At 44.1% G+C, this 17,296-nt stretch overlaps 1 protein-coding gene across 1 annotated transcript in view; it reads right to left on the bottom strand.

Moving 5' to 3' along the window:
* The window catches only part of LOC126469597 (ras-related protein Rab-31), a 69,950-nt gene extending 55,279 nt beyond the window's left edge, over positions 1 to 14,671 (bottom strand). The window contains exon 1 of the mRNA XM_050096718.1: positions 14,519 to 14,671. Coding sequence (XP_049952675.1) covers positions 14,519 to 14,561 — 43 coding nt within the window. The 5' untranslated portion in view covers positions 14,562 to 14,671. The remainder of the gene's footprint in view (positions 1 to 14,518) is intronic.
* Positions 14,672 to 17,296: the final 2,625 nt, after the last annotated feature.

Here is a 17,296-nt window from a genome sequence, read left to right as displayed (position 1 = left end):
TTGTCAGAGCTCAGCAGGTTGATGGAAAAAACCACTGCAGTTCCACTGGAGAATGACAGTGTCCATGACCGAGAAAGGCGTGAAGGGACTGAGGAGGCAGATTATGCCGCTGGGTCACCTGCTGCCACCGATTGAGTACTTGTGTGAGTGACATCCATTGTGTCAGAGTCCGGCAAGATCTAGGTACTCAGCAGATGCCAGAATCTCTACCTCACCCTCAAACGCAGAGCTTCTGGTTGCGGTGGGGTGGGTGCCACCGCAAGTTCCTTCGTCTTAGAAGTCTTCTTCTTAGACTTTTCTCGCTGCTCCTTGGATTTCACTGGCTGGGAGGGCTTCACTGGTTCAGTTTCTGGAACGGAAGAGGATCACGAAGCCCTACAACCAGCTTCTTGTGGGCACTTATGCCACTGCCGAGCGACATCCTGGAAATCTGGGAAGGGAGGGACCCAAGGGATCCCTTGCAAGCGAGAGGATCCGAAGAATTTGGACACTTCTCCAGCTTAGAAGTGAAGACAGACGTCACCGATGGGTGGGTGGGTGGGTGGGTGGGTGGGTGGGTGGGTGGGAGGGGAGGGCGGGGGGGAGGGGTGGGGTGGGGGGCGCGGTGAGCTAACTGGAATTCGCTGAACTGAGGGGGCTATCACAGTTGTCGTAGCGGCAGCATATGAGGAAGTCATTCTCACAGGATGGAGCTGTTCATATTTCCTCTTAGCCTCAGTATAGGTCCGTCAGTCCAGGGTCTTATATTCCATGATTTTCCATTCTTTCTGTAAGATCCTGCAGTCTGGCGAGCAAGGTGAATGATGGTCTCCGCAGTTTACACAGATGGGAGGCGGGGCACATAGAGTACTGGGATGTGATCGGCATCCACAATCTTGACATGTGAGGCTGGAAGTACAGCGGGAAGACATATGGTGAAACTTCCAGCACTTAAAGCACTGCATTGGGGGAGGGATATAGCGCTTGACATCACAGCGGTAGATCATCACCTTGACCTTCTCTGGTAATGTATCACCCTCGAAGACCAAGATGAAGGCACCAGTAGCAATCTGATTATCCTTCGGACCCCGATGAACACGTTGGACGTAATGAACACCTCGATGTTTTAATTGGCGCACAGCTCGTCATCAGACTGCAAAAGAAGGTCCCTATGGAAAACAATACCCTGGACAAGATTTAAACTCTTATGGGGTGTGATGGTAACTGAAACACCTCCCAACTTGTCACAAGCAAGTAACCTTCGTGACTGGGCAGAGGACACCGTTTTTATTAATACTAACCCAGAGCGCATTTTGGACAAGCCTTCCACCACCCCAAACTTGTTCTCTAAATGCTCTACAAAGAATTGAGGCTATTTTGACATGAAAGACTCCCCGTCAGCTCTCGTACAAACTAGGAACCGGGGCGAATAAGTGTCACTGTCATCCTGAACCTTACACTCCTCCCACAGTGTGGCCAGGGAGGGGAAAGATTTGGGATCATATTTCTGAGCATTGAATTGAGCCCAAGAACACTCAGAGACTGCTGGCGGATGGCCACCAGCAAGAGATGCTGTACTACGCTTCATTGCGGGTCATCTGCCCTGATGCCACCCACTCCAACCAAGGGCCCTCCCCACAGGCGCCACCTAGCCTCAGCAATGGCCACCTGGCAGGATGGCCATTGCCGGGAGTCCCGATGCCCCATGGAGATAGGCATCTACTCCTTGGCATACATGGGGAGTTAACGGTGCAGGCATCAGCAGAGCGATCCCTGTGTTTTCAGGGGGCTACAACCAACAGGGTACATGGCGGCCTCACCACAACGAACTGGCTACCGTGCTCGATATTAGGTGCAAGGAAGTCTATGGTCGTCGTCTCCGCAAAAAGCAACACTGCAAAGTGCATGGTGGAAATCGCACCCAGGAATGTATCCTCGACCAACAGATGGAGAACGAGCAGGATGGCAATGAGACGACGAGAAAGCTGGCTAAAGGTCTCAATGCACGATGGACACAATGCACCATGTAAGGCGCCCTTCCCCAATTGGCTCGCTCTTCAGAAGAATTTGAAAATATGGAGGTCAAACCTGAGAGGGGACCATCACGTATAGGCCGAAACATTTGAGACTCCTTTTAGTTGCCTCTTACGACAGGCAAGAATACCGCGGGCCTATTCCCACCCCCAAACCTGCAGGGGGCTCCACCAAGGGACTGGAACACGACGTGGCAATGAGGAATGGAACTTCCTGCAGCAGTAAGGATAGCGTTTGTGAAATAGTCCACCTGGTCATCACAACTGAGGAAATCTTGTTCTGCAAAGGTTGCCAGGCAGGAGTAAAGCTGCCAGTCAGCCTTAGTAAGCTACCACTTGGGCATGCATGGGGATGAGGTAGGAGTTAGCAGACAGAAAGCACACAGGAAATGGTCGCTTGAGTAGGCATCAGAAAGAACGGACGACTCAAGACGATGGTCAAGCTGAGCAGTGCAAAAGGATAGGTCCAAATGGGAATAGGTGTGTGAGGAGTCAGAAAGGAAAGTGGGTGCACCAGTTTTAAGGCAGAAGAGGTTGAGTTGGTTTAGAATGTCAGCCAAGAGGGCACCTCTCTGGCAGGTCCTGGGAGAACCCCAAAGGGGATGATGCACATTAAAGTCACCGAGTAGCAAAAACAGTGGAGGTAGCTGCCCAATAAGCCGAAGTAAGTTGGACCTGGTGACATCGAAGGACGGGGGTACATAAATGGCACAGAAGGAGAAAGTCAGGTGGGGAAGGAAGAGGCGAATGGCAACAGCTTGAAGAGAGGTATTCACGGAGATGGGTTGACTATGAAGGTCATCCCGTACAAGCAGCATGCTGCCCCCATGAGATGGGATGCCGACCTCAGGGGAAGGTCAAAATGAATCAGTAAGTAATGTGGAAGCTCAAAGCAGTCTTGAGGGCACAATTTCGTTTCCTGAAGGCAAAGTACAAGGGGACGATGGGATGCTAGAAGCAGCCATAAATCCTCTTTGTGGGACCGAAGGCCGCAAACGTTCCATTGGAGGGCAGTCATGAGGAGGAAGAGATGTAGGTGTCAACTCAGTGTCCCCTGAGGGACAGCCAGTGCAGAGTCGCTACTACAGGTCACAGTAGCAGGATGATGATCCACACAAGCACTGGCATGCTTGTGCAGTCAGTCGGTGGAGTCCAACAACGAAAAACAGTTGGTGGTGCGTACCGGCGAGAGAGAGGCCGGCCAGGCTAAGCGACCACGTGGCGACACCGTCGAGCAGGAACTTCGAGTTGGTGAAGGGAAAGACCGTTTGTCTTCAGCGAGCTTCTTAAAGCCCTTCTGGGTAGAGGAAGACTTGGGTGGTGTTTGGCTGGAGGGACAGAGGAAGTCTTCTCGGGAGTAATTCTTCTGGCCTTTCCTGCCTGCCAGTTGTGTAGTGGGTAGCTTCACCCCTTGAGGCGAGAGTTTGACAGTTTGTTGCACAGTGGGACGGGGGGATGGTGATGCCACCTTGACACTAGACGACTTCACAACCTCAGAGCCAAATTTGAGGTCACATGTCTGCGTACCCATGTCCCTCATGGAGCGAGAGGTAACAAGAACTGAACTATAAGTGGCAGACGGGAGAACACAGGGTTTGTGATTAGCCAGTACCTTGCAAGCTACTGGGTAAGGCACTTTTTCCTTTCCCAGAATCTCTTTAACAACTCGCTCATCTAGATACACGGGGCAATCCTGGGAGGAACAGCATGGGTGCCATTGCAGTTGATACAACGGGAAGGAGGCAGCAGACATTGCCCTCATGTGCATACCTGCCGCAGGTTACGCATTTGCCCGGGTGTCAACAAGACGCTCTAGTGTGATTGAACCGATGACAATGGTAACAACACATCAGATTCAGAGTGTATGGCCAGACTGTGATGATTTGGTAGCCTGCTTTAATCTTGGACAGCAGCATCACCCTGTCACAGGTGAGGCACCAAGGAGGAATCGACCTTTTACATGAGACGAACGACAGTGACACCCTGATCAGAGAGGTAGGGTTGTATTTCAGCCTCGCTTAGACCGTCAAGCAGCCTGGTGTAAATTACACCACAGGAAGAATTCAAAGTTCTATGTGCCTCGACACAAACAGGGTAGCCGTAGAGAAGCGAGGCAGCAAGTAGTAGTTGTGCTTGAGCATCAGAAGTCGTCTCCAAAATCAAAGTGCCATTCTGTAAATGAGAGTAGGATTTCACAGGGCCAGCAATGGCATCAACACCTTTCTGAATAAGAAAGGACTGGGAGTACTTCACGTGCCGAAGGACTGGCCGTCTTCAGTACGTGATACCACAAGGAACCGTGGTGCAGTGGGAAGCGTCTTCAAGTTGGTAGCCTCATATGTTTTCGTTTCATCGACATCGATGGAGAGGATGAGTGACTCATCATGAGGAAATCCCCCACGATTGCCAGCATCTCCAACGGCATGCTCCTTCCAACTGGGGGTCCTCTATACAAGGGGTCACACCCACCTTACGCGATTGTTCACACCTCCAGATCACCTGACAAAGGGACCAATGGGCAATCTGGGAAGGTTACAGCTGAGGCAATCACCCCTCCCTGGGCCTGGCCTGTACCAGAGGGTATATGTGAACGCTACCTGTTGACCCGGGGCTGGGAATTACGTGTTACCCAGTTATCTTTCTCATGTTAGACAAGTAGGTCGGCATTCAGGAGAGCAAAGCGAGGAAGAAGAAAGAAGAGGATCCTCAAACACCGAAGCGGAGGAATGAGAGGAGAAGGGAAGCAAAGAAAGGAAAAAAAGAAAGTTGAGACTGTTTGCAGGTCAGCAACAGAATGCAGAACATTTCCAATAATATCCCAGACACCTTTCCCCAAGGGAGGGGAAAAAGAATAGCAAGAAGATAGACATGCAGCACGGAAGGGAAAAAGTGCTACAATGGTTGGGGCCCTGTGGTAGCCAAGCACGAACTTGCCAAATAGTGGCAAATCCCTGGGAGGAGATGACTGCTATGTTGTGCAAGGCACGTGGAACAGTGGGTGCAACTGCGACCACATTCAACAGGACCGCAAGGCATGCAATCTCTCACTCCACAGTGACATGGTAACTGCACGGGGTGGTTCCTTCACCCAGTGACCAGTATGTTGCGTACCATTGTTTGCAAATGTGCTACGGACAAATGGACTGGGCTCTCAAGGAGTGACGTCTCATGTCCTCGGATGAGAGCATATTCAGTCTGAGTAGTGATTCTGCATATACCTTCATATTGCAAGAAGTGTGAACACTTAATACACCCAGGAACATTGTTTTGTTGGTGCAGGTGTTATGGTGAGGGGAAGCATAATGTTGCATGGGCATACTGACAGCCAAATCTTTGAACATGTGCATCTTTTCAGGGTCACATTTAGGCCTGACTTCATTTTTGTGGCTGGTCAGCCCATTTTCCTGACTTCAATCCCACTGAGCATGTTTGTATGCATTGGGAGATATGCTATAGCACGTCCACATGCACCAATGTCCATCCAGCAGTTGTCAACCTGTCAACCATGTTGATGGAGGAATGGAATGCCCTGCCACAAGAACTCCTTGCTAACTTTGTGGTCAACATGGTAGCATGAAGCAAACCATGTGCTTCTACCTGTAGTGGACTCTCACCCTATTAAGAACCATGTCTTGCCTCATCACTTAAGTGTAGTTACCTTCTTCTTTTTTTTTTTTTTTTTAATGAAAGGGTCATTTATATTCATCTCATTGCGTATTTCTATCAGTTTCTGTGATATACTGAGGCAGTTCTTCTGTGTAAGTCCAAGTTTCATAGAGCTATGTTACTCTGTTACTTGGCAGAGACAACATGCAAAAGTTACTTTTGTTCACAAGTTTTGCACACCAGTGTACTTTCCCAATACATCTCGGTCCCTCAACAGGATTTCTTCTGACTGTTTAACTTTGTTTCTGGCATTTCTGCAAATGTAGAGGCTAAAGTGGAGCAAGAACTAATCCCTGCTGATGACTGGAGAAATGTTGCCGGGTCAGATGAGTCTCATTTCAAATTGTATTGAGCAGATGGACATGTATGGGTATGGAGACAACCTCACAAACTGATGGACACTGCATGTCAGCAGGAGACTGTTCAAGTTGGTGGAGGCTCTGTAATGGGGTAGGGCGAGTGCAGTTGGAGTGATATGGGACCCCTGAAACATCTAGATATGACTGAGAGGTGATACGTACGTTAGCATCCTGTCTGATCACCTGCATCCATTCATGCCCATTGTGTATTCTGTCCAACTTGGGCAATTAAAGCAGGCCAATGCAACCAGAATTGCTACAGAGTGGCTCCAGGACCACATTTCTGAGTTTAAAAACTTCCACTGGCTACCAAACTCCCCAGACACGAACATTATTGAGCATATCTGGGATGTCTTGCAACACGTTGTTCAGAAGACATCTCCACCCCCTTGTACTCATATGGATTTATTGACAACCCTGTCGGATTCATGGTGTCAGTTCCTGACAGCAGTAATTCACACAATAGTGAAGTCCATGCCACGTGTTGAGGCTCTTCTGTGTGCTCGCGGGGGCCCTACACGATATTAGGCAGCTGCACCTTTAGCTCTTCAGTGTAATTTTCTTTCATTGTAAAGCACTTTTGTAACACTGCACTAGCATCCTTTTGGATATATGATAATTTAGGGCACACAACTGCTTTGTTATTAGAGCCCTCGCTGAATGTGGCTTATGTAGTCTGTGAATTGATGAAAGAAGCCTTCCCTTACAAATAATGTTACTGTGGTAGGGTACCACAGAAATACATTAGTAATTTTTTGAATAGTATGTTATAATTTGAATCTTGGGGGAAGGGAGGGAGGGAGGGGGATGAGAGAAAGAGTACTACATGAAATAAAGATTAACTGGATAAAAGCATTGTAGCTTTCCACAGACATGTGGCAGGCTGACTGCCAGTATGAAAAAAAATAGTAAGGAGTGAGCCCCAATGATATGGGAATAAGGCGGAAGACAGGAAGCCTATCAACAGATCAGCGACCATGATGCACTGACACAAACATGTTTGTCTAGATTATATCTTATTTCTTCAAATGGATTACATGCTTCAGCAGACTGCCATCATCAGGTCTGTCATAAAAAACAAAAAACACAGAATAAACATTATTTCGCATATCACTAAAAAGAAGATGTACTCACTAACTGATGAGAGAAACTTACAGTATACCAAAAACTTTCAAAAAATCAGTACATCATATTACATAAAACAGAAAATGATCATACAGAGTACAGGCGCACATTTGCCATAACAAAGTCATAGGTGGCACTCTTAACACATAAAAGTGCACTATATTTTATTACAAGATTAACAAGCTAAAACATAAGTAAAATACAAATTAGATTAAATATGTATTTTACATTTGATTTTACATACTTATTAAACAATAAGTAACACATTGATATGGATATATTCATAGACACAAAACTTTAAACATTAGTTTACATAAGGATTACACAAATATGAGACAGCTTTACTATGAACATACAAAATGAAATGTCATACAAAATGAAACAAAATAAGAGACATTAAAAGCACGGAGGGGAAACCAAACACATTTTAACAAGGAAAGTTGTATTTAGTAGACAGTGTCAAAATAAAATTAAGGGTGAAAAAAGGAAACTAACCGTTACCTACACTTGTGAGTAGCGCCTCAATTTGACTCAAGGGCTCAGTGCAGTACAGAAGTACAGATATTTTGTTTTGTACGAAAAACGTTTTATTTCTTTATTGTAAAGGTGTCTCATGTTATTTAATCCATACATAAATTCATTTGTCAACTTTTTACAAAGTCTAAGTACATGTATATGAATTAATCTATACGGATGTATTATTTATTGTTTACTGAAGTTTGGAAACACGAACTTAAAATATATTTTGATGAAAATTGTATTTTACTTCTGTTTGAGCGTCTTATATTCAAATTATAGTGCACTTTCCCTGTGTTACAAACACAATGTACAGTTTAATATCTCATCTGTGACATCATTACCGCCAGCATGTTCTTATACCTGGTATGACCGTGTACTACTAGACATAATACAATTTTTCGGTGTGCACATGTCACGTATGTACATTGCAAGTGTCTTTCATCAGTCAGTGAGTATAGCTTCTTTCTTATAATATGTGAAGTAATGTGGGGTCGACAGAAGCGTCCGATCCCATGCGTCTGCTTTGACCCGTGACGTACAGGTGTTGTCGTGTGTGACGTCATGACAGTGCGGAGTTTGGCTTGTGAGTGTGGCGTGTTTGTAGATGTCGTGTTGTGGTTAGTTGTGCTCTCTGGTGGTATGTTCAAGGCTTTCATTTGTGTGGTGTAATAGGCTCAATTTGCTTTTGCTCAGTATCCAGAATTGTTCGAGTGTCGGCTGTGTTTGTAGTGGAATTCGTTTCAGTGAGTTAACGATTTTGTGTGAAGGTTAATTTAGTGTTGTTCACTGTAGATCGTGTGGTAATTTTAATGAAATTAATCGGTTGTTGGTTTTGTTCAGGAATGGATATGGCGGATAAAATTAACAGTACACACGTCAAGGGAAGTGTTCGATCCCAATGTGTGGCTGTGTGATATTGGTATCGGGAGATGTTTTTGTGCTATATAGGCCAAGTGAAGTGTTTGATCCTAATTTATGGGATTGGGAACTGCTGTTGAGCTATATAGGTCAAGGGAAGTGTCCGATTCCAGATGATTACTGTGTTTAGTGGTATTTGGGGAGTTTTGTGATTTCGGTGTTTTTCGTCGTTTTGTATAGGCGTGGGTGTCTAAAATTTGTTTGTATTTAGTTTGCCCCCACCCAAAAACACCCCATTTTCCCGCACTTGTCCTGTTAGTGTCGTCAGGCTTTTTGTGGAAAGTGTGTGTCTTTGTTTTTCGATGTATTTTCGTCCTCCTAATGTGTATGTATCGACTTCATACGCGCCATGTTGGAATCATTGTTTATGGTCATTTCCGCCATATTTGTGACGTCATGGGTCAAAGCAGACGGGCGGGATCGGACGCTTCCGTATTTCCGTAATGTGTATCCCATGTTTATTCCCTTTTGTCTTACGACATACCTGATGATGGCAGTCTGCCGAAATGTGTTAACCATTTGAAGAATTAAAGTGCAATCCACACATAGAATTTTTATGTATGCGAGAGTAAGTCATATTTCCCCACCAAATTTTAAAACCTGTGGTATATTCACCCAACTGTTGCTCAAAATAGAGCGCATATCTCCAGTCAAACCATTGAATATACTCAGGTCAGTATACAAACAACTATGTTACAATACAGTGTCTTCATGATGTAGGGAATAGTCATGTGTGAAAGGGTTACGATTCATATGAGGCTAAACTAAAGAAAATTATCTTAATTTGTCTGAATGATTGGATGGAAACATGCCACTGTTGAGTGGTCAGTTTACACATACATTCAAAGTTTATTTTACTTGATTTGAGCCACTCTTTTTCACATAACTATGACTGTCCTCTTGCCAGTGACAAACAGCTGCAAGCAGACCTAGAACCACAAAACCCTGACCTCATTTAACAGTGATCTAACATACCTCAATAGAAACAAGCTGTTTATTTTGAATTAACTGAAGTGTTTGATACCACTTCAACTCAACTAAACTAAACTGTCAACTATTAGTGCAACGTAGACCTCACGCTGCATTACAGATCAGTATGCCACATAACCTACATTCCAAAAAGTAATATAGATGGAAAAGAATTATTGTTAGTCTTATGTTCTCTTTTTGTTTGTGTACACACGATGTCATATGTCACCTGATTATGTTATGGGACGAAGCTGACATCTGTTGTCAGCAGGTTCAGCTGATCCTTTATTATTGTATACTGTTTTTTTTTTTTTTGACAAAGTGTTTCGTCTAACCCTATATTAAACTGAGAGAGAGAAAAAGTGTTACACGTTTACATGCTTCCATCTACAGGGTGCCCTCCACAATGCACCTCATGCTGGCTTGTGGAGTATCTACGCAGATGTACATAATGTACATCTGTAACATGTGCAGTGAACTTACTGATACCAGACATGAACAGATATAACGATGCAGTGAGTGACATTGTACATGCACAGAGCCAAAACAGAATACTTTAAATATTTATTTTGCTTCCTTAGGCACTAATTTTTGGAAATGTAGGGATTGGGACACTGATCTCTCACACAGACTGACATATATGTTAGAATGAAATAATGCAGTCTGGTTGTGAATTAGTGAAGCCAACAAATGTGATTTCTTGTTGCAGCACATATTTTCTGCATACTGTATTTAAGTGAGCAGTTTATGACTGCTAATTTCATGATATCAAATCAAAGCATATGCATGGTGTCAGCAAGGTCAATATTTCCCTTGTAATCTAGTCAGGATAAGTTAAAAAATTTTTAAAAATATAAAATAATTGTGCAATCAGGTCCGCACATGTGACTACAGAGGAACTGGAGAGCATTAACTGTAACAGTAATTTTTCAGCTACTGAATGTGTGACACCTATACACATTATCAAGTAGAAGAGACAGGGACTGGAATTGATCAACAAGTCAGAATTATGATCTAAATTCATTTCAGGATGAGGATATACGGTCCTGAGCTTAGGGGACTGAAAACCACGAATAAGTGACAACAGGTAGCAGGTAGCATCCCACTGACTGCAATGGCAAAAAGGGTGCATATAAAAACCAATCCATTATGTATTCTGATCTCTTGTACACACTGATTACTGATAGGCACTCCAACACAAACACTACGTAGATGTGGTGGTGCCAAGTAGTGTTTTACATGAGTAAGATTTTACAGCTATTTGCAAGGCAGACTAGTATTCAACACCCATAAAACAAATCCCATTCAAGACAGAAATGATTAAATTAGCTTCCTATTTCAAGGATATTCTCTTTGCAGTCATTTAGGAATGCAGTTCACAAGAATGTGTATAATTTAACTCTTTGCAAATATGCTTGTACATCAGGTTATGGATTCTGTCCAGTCCTGAAGACCTGTCTTACAGAAATGCATTACATGGGTTTATGAAAGAGAGGAATGAAAACCACGAATCAGTGGCAACAGGTAGCATCCCACTGACTGCAATAGCAAAAAGGGTGCATATAAAAACCAATCCATTATTTATTCTCATCTCTTGTACACACTGATTACTGATAGGCACTCCAACACAAACGGGGTTTTTTATGAATCCAATGATGAATATGTAATGACAAACTGAGTGACTCCACTGAGCATTTACGGAGCAAAAATACAGTGTGGCAGCTACTGGATACACAAACTTCAGTAACTTATTGGGAGGGCTGCAGGAGGAGAGGTCTCTCTGTTGCATTATGTGTCTAATTTCAAATCTAAAACTAAAGCCTTTACACACAGTAAAATCTCTCTTCGGTTATTTATAAAGGTGGCCTGATTATATAAGGACTACATGTATTCCTCTTCCAGCTAAATCGAGTTATATCCCTAAGTAAATATGGAACTGACCTACTCAGCAAATAAAACAATCTTAAAATTTAGTATCCCAAAAGTGACATATGATAAACACACACTTTGGAGTGGTCTTCCTGCAAAACAAAACTGTGTCCATGGGAAATGACACATTTTGAGCTAGACTAGAGCATCACGCCAATATCTGATTCCACAAGTTAGACATGGTTGGGGTATGAAGTTTAGCAGACATATTTTCTTGTTCCAGTTTTTGCTGTGTGTGTGTGTGTGTGTGTGTGTGTGTGTGTGTGTGTGTGTGTGTGTGTGTGTGTGTGTCAGGAGGGTTTGGGGGCGGCACGTCAGCACAATCAGTATTCACATCGTTAGTATCCAGTGGCGATAAAACATTTCTTCTTTGTACCCTTAAATATCCTCATGCTCACCTGAATGATACCCCTTACTCTTATAAATGTAAAATTGTTATCACCACAAAGGTTGCCTCAGAAGCAAAAGTGCTTTACTAGGTGTGGTCCACTTTGAAGTGATCTTTGCCTTATTCAATGATCTTTTGGTTATACATACAGAACAACAATATTTCATCGCCTGAAATTTCATGTGTCAATCGTACAGTAATCTTTGAGGTGAGGCACCTTGAGGACAGCTGTATGGTCAACAGCCAAAAATTGCAAGATGAAATGTTACTGTCCTGGATGCACACCCAAAAGATTATGGAATATTCTATAAAGGCAGATCTACAGTTTACTGTGGATTTCAAACCATGATGCCACTTGGCATTTTTAATATTATAAATCATTGCCAAAGATGAAAAAGCTATACTAGACACAAAAAAATTGAAAAAATCCAAAAAAGGACTGGAGATCCAATCCTGTATGTTTGGATTTTTAATCTGACACTTACCCACCAACCCATACCCATTTGGTCCATAAATTAAAAAAATGGTCTCAAAAGCTCAGAATTATTCTCTCTGTTTTGTTTATGTTATTACTTCTACAGCACCAATGAAATCAGAGCAGATGATCAGCATCTCTTTGCGTTTCCCTATTTTCTCCAGAAATTTCTGCATTAGAGCCAATTCAATGTCATACATGTGAATGTACGCAGTAAAAAAACTGAAGACACTGTAGGAGAAGTTACAAAGCAGCAGAGGGATGTGGCAAAGTTTGCTTACTGTCATCTCACTCTGACCACTTATATCCCTAATTTTTTTTGAAATGAAGCTTGGGATGACACACTAACCTGTAAGTCACACTGGAAGTTGACAGTTTTTGAGTTGATAAGACAATAAATGTGTCATGGCAAACTATTTTCTATACATTCCACATTCTGTACTTTATGTCCCTGCTGAAAAACACCCTATTTTCCAACCACTGACCAATAAGTTCTGTTTCATGGCATTAATAACAATGTCCCTGTCCAAAACCCTCATATTTCCATGGAGGCTCCAATATTTTTGATACTTAAAATATGTGTTATTACATAGCATTATAGTTGTAATGAAGATGCAGAGCTCACGAAAAGCTGTTAACAGTGTCACATAGCATAACTGACAGGTTGCATGATATTGTTCACTACTTGCTCAAAAACGCATTTCCTTACTTGGATCTGTGAATCTGTACTAATAAAATAATATTTACTTAAAAATAAAGACAACTTTAATAGTGTAATCTTGGTACAACAGGTAAAATAAACCAGGGCTTGTAAAGTTGCCAGCTAAAATAGTGGTTACATGCCTGGCTACTAATTTCTGTACCTGTTACATCAAGAATTATTATACATTCTTCCTGAACAGCGGTGCTGCATGCTTTGATTTTAAACAACCTATCAATAGTGGCATGAATAATCATGAATTGTATAAACAATGGCACTAATAGCACTATCAACATAGGCCTTGGCATAAGGAACGATAGCATATTGTAAGGGATGGTCTCCAAACTTGGCACATATATTTCACACAGAACAGGAAGACAGGACCTGTCAGCTCCCCTAGTATATGCACCAACATAGCTCAACCTGTTTGTTGTTATCCTTAGATTCCTCAGGTGAGAGTCATAGGCACCTGTCATGAAGAAAGGAAGATCAGGATTCAACATCTCATTGACATTAATAGAGACTGAGCACCAGCTCTTAATGGTTCAAGGATGTGGAAGGAAATCGTCCATGCCCCTTCAAGGGAACTATCCTGGCATTCTACTGGAGTGATTTAGGGAACTCACGAAAAACCTAGATGCCCATATGCAGCTTTGAACCATTGTCCTCCTGAATATGACACGTTTGTCCCAATAAGTGTGCCACCTCTCTCAGTACTTTTCACTGATTACACCCAGAAGCTTACAAAATTCTCCCAGTTGGGAAGTGTGCCCCTCAGTCCATATGGAGTTTGGATAAAAAGCCAAATGAACTTATATACTTCCTGTACACATAGCTATCACATTAAAACTGAAATCTTGTACAACAGGAAATAATAATAGCTGGCATAGTATTTAGCTTTGTTGGCAGTTACATCACACCATTAGTTCTCCACAATGCCACAGAAAAGAAAGTGGGGACAATTCGCATGTCATGAACAACTGAAAGAAACGAAACACACAAGGTACAGTGTACTGGAAGATCAGCAAAAGAAAATATCTACGAAATCCTAAAAGATGAAGAAGCGAGATGAGGGAATACTATCAAATTATTGCTCTCAAGGTTAGTTCCATGAATCTCAATCTACGTGCAAACGGTAGTTACGTCAAAATGTGGTACGATTTGATGGTTACTGTATCAGCAAACGCACGAACAATGAAATGTCTCAGATTTATATATGATAAATTTAACAATCAGTTCCATATATTCTTATAGTGGCCAACGTACAGTTTAACTGCAACAAGTATTTCTAATTTCTAACCACGAAGAAACGAGTCATCTATTAGTAGCTGTGCAGTTAGTTAACATATGTCGCGGGTAATACGAATATCACGGACTTCGAGAAAATTCCAAAGACATTTCAGGCATTAATGCTCTTATCCCACTGTCTTACATAAGCACAAGGCTATATCATGTTACCTTGAGCGCCCAAAACCACGATTTTCGCCTCGATGGTTTTCATTTTGGAAAGCTGACACACTGCCCTTCAACCTCTGGTTATTGTTAATTGATAACAGCTGTACAACGCAATTACATTTTGACATACACAACAAATTTGACATACGGGCACAGTCTTGCCGCTACTGGTAAACAAGTCAATGTCAAAGTTGCTAGTTGATACGCATCAACGATAATCCATGAGCCAGCGATAATAATTCACAATGTTATTAGAATTGTAACCTCCTTGTGTGAGACAGCGATGTGAGATACATTTCGGGGCAGACTAGCATCGGGTATTCGGATTACTAGCATAGCATGTGAGTTTGGTCGTGCATAAACCGATAGGTCTCTCTGGGGTCAGTATGCCCACAGCATGTGCCTTTATATCGCGAGAGGTACCGTGACTCACTCCTTTCAAATATATACTTTGGTTTGCTTGAAGATAACGATAGATGTCTCTGTTGTCAAGCTATCGTCGTGACTGTCATCCTAGCAGACGAAATAAAGCATCATTACCCTACGCAGAAGAAAACCGCCCTGCACACTTTAGCCAAAAGTGCTCACAGAATAAGCGATAAGAAACGTGTGAAGGGTGAACTACACAACCTCAAGTCCATTTTTGGTGCTGATGGTTATAGACTGAAACTAGCAGATAAAACTATGGCGAAGAATGAAGGCTATAGGGGAGAGCAGAAGGAAGCACAAAACATCGCTCTATTACCATATGTTCAAGATGTCACTGAACGGGTGGACAAAATTCTCCACTGAGCAGGCATCAAGCCGATTTTCCGAAGCAGCAGCAGAATAAGAGATTCCCTTCACACAACAAAAGATGCAGTTACCAAACTACATGCTGCACGAGTTCCCGAAATCAGGTGCGAATGCGGATTAGTGCACGTAGGCGAGAAGGGAGGACCCATTAGCACATGGTTATCTGAACACGAAAGATATATCCAACTATGATAAGACACCAAGTCAGTGGTGGCGGAACACCAGGATTGGTACGGCAAACAGATTGATTTTGGCGAAGCTCGTGTGCTGGTGAAACAACCTCTTACTTTCAGGGGGAAGGTTAGAGAGGCAATAGAAATAGCCAGGCGATCCGCTAACATGAACAGAGAAGGCGAGTATCGACTTCCGACGTGTTGGGTGCCAACAATAACAGCATTACGGGACGACAGCTCACGTGAAGCAATACACACAGGAGTTCGGGAGACAGCAGCGGCGGCGGAAGGTACAAAGAGTACTGGCGCACTTCAGCCGGCGCTAGACTGCAGGAAAACAACGCCACGTGACAACCGCTGCCTGGTTACCCACTCATCAATTTCCACTAATCACAAGTAGTAATGCAAACACCAATCAAAACGTCGGGTCTCTACCAATGAGAAGAAATAATAAAAACACCAATAAAGAACTTCTAACATCCTTTTCGTTCATCTTTAACAGATAACACCCACGTCTGCAGGTATATAAGAAACGAAATTTTCTCATTCAGCATCTCGAGGACTGGATCCCCTCGCTTCCAAGCCAAGGATACCGGGTCACCCCTGTTACCATCATTGTAAAGCTGCTGTCCGGAGGGATTCGCCAGACCGTCTTCACCATCTGTTGGGGTGGCTGCCACCCTGCCCTGTTCGAGTCGCCGCTGCCCCCCATCCCCTCGCTGAGGGCTGCCTCATCGTCGCACCTGCTGCTGCCGTCATCACCATAGTCTTCTGTCCCCGCCACTGTCCTTGCTGCTGCCCCTGTTACTCGTCCCTGCCCCTGTCACCGTTGCTGTCGCCATCACCACCATCACTATCTTCACCCCTCCCCCCACTTGCTCACTACCACCATGGCCCACCCTACCACCTTCACCATTTTCACCTCCCCCTCAGTTGCTGCAACCACCATCACATGGAGCTCATCAGCCTGTTCTCCCTTCCCTCACAGTCTCCCCTACCTGTGCCGTTTTCAGCTGTCACCTCTCTCGACTCTCCTTCACCCTTAGCTGTCACCATCTTCAGAATTTCCACCACTCACTGCACCACTTACTTCAGCCGCCCAGCCAGCACGGATCTCAGCCTGCCACGCCACAGTTTCTGCCACACCCATGCCCCCACCCGCTGCATCACCTGCCTCTCAGGGTGTACCTGCCCCCCAACACCTCCCCTTCCAACCCATCCCCCAGCCCCCTTCCCAACGTTTCCTGTCCAAGAAAGCTACTAAACGCCCTAATGTTGACCCTGTCCCCACCCTCTCCACAAAGAAAACCCCTGATCCCCATGACACACCCACCCCCATGGACGCGACCTCATCCCCCACTCCTACATCTCCTTCAACCCAGACCTTCATCCTCTCCAATACTGACCCTCAGTTCCTCGATGCCTGCACCTTCACCCTTATCATCTGTAAATGCTTCCCCAATGCCCCTATCTCCCTTCTCATTCCTTGCAAGAATGTGGTTCTCCTCTCCAAAACCCCACGTATCCAATTTGGCCCACAGGCCAGCCTTATCCCCTACAACACACCTCCTCTCCCTGACAGCTTCAACCTCCCTGCCGTCTGCCAACCTTCACTGCCATGATCACGGAGGCTGAGGTGTTGGCAGAACTCAATTCCCATCCCGACATTGAAATCCACTCAGCCCATTGAATCTTTAGTGATGCTGTGCCAACTTACCTTATGCAACTATTGTCGGAATCCTCCTCCTCCATCGACCGCCTCCTTACAGAGAGAGCCCTCATGTATAATAGACGCCACAAAGTTGACCCCTCC

The sequence above is a fragment of the Schistocerca serialis genome, chromosome 3 (assembly GCF_023864345.2).
Source record: "Schistocerca serialis cubense isolate TAMUIC-IGC-003099 chromosome 3, iqSchSeri2.2, whole genome shotgun sequence".
NCBI classification, from domain to species: domain Eukaryota; kingdom Metazoa; phylum Arthropoda; class Insecta; order Orthoptera; family Acrididae; genus Schistocerca; species Schistocerca serialis.
This window is presented reverse-complemented; position numbering and strand designations above follow the sequence as displayed.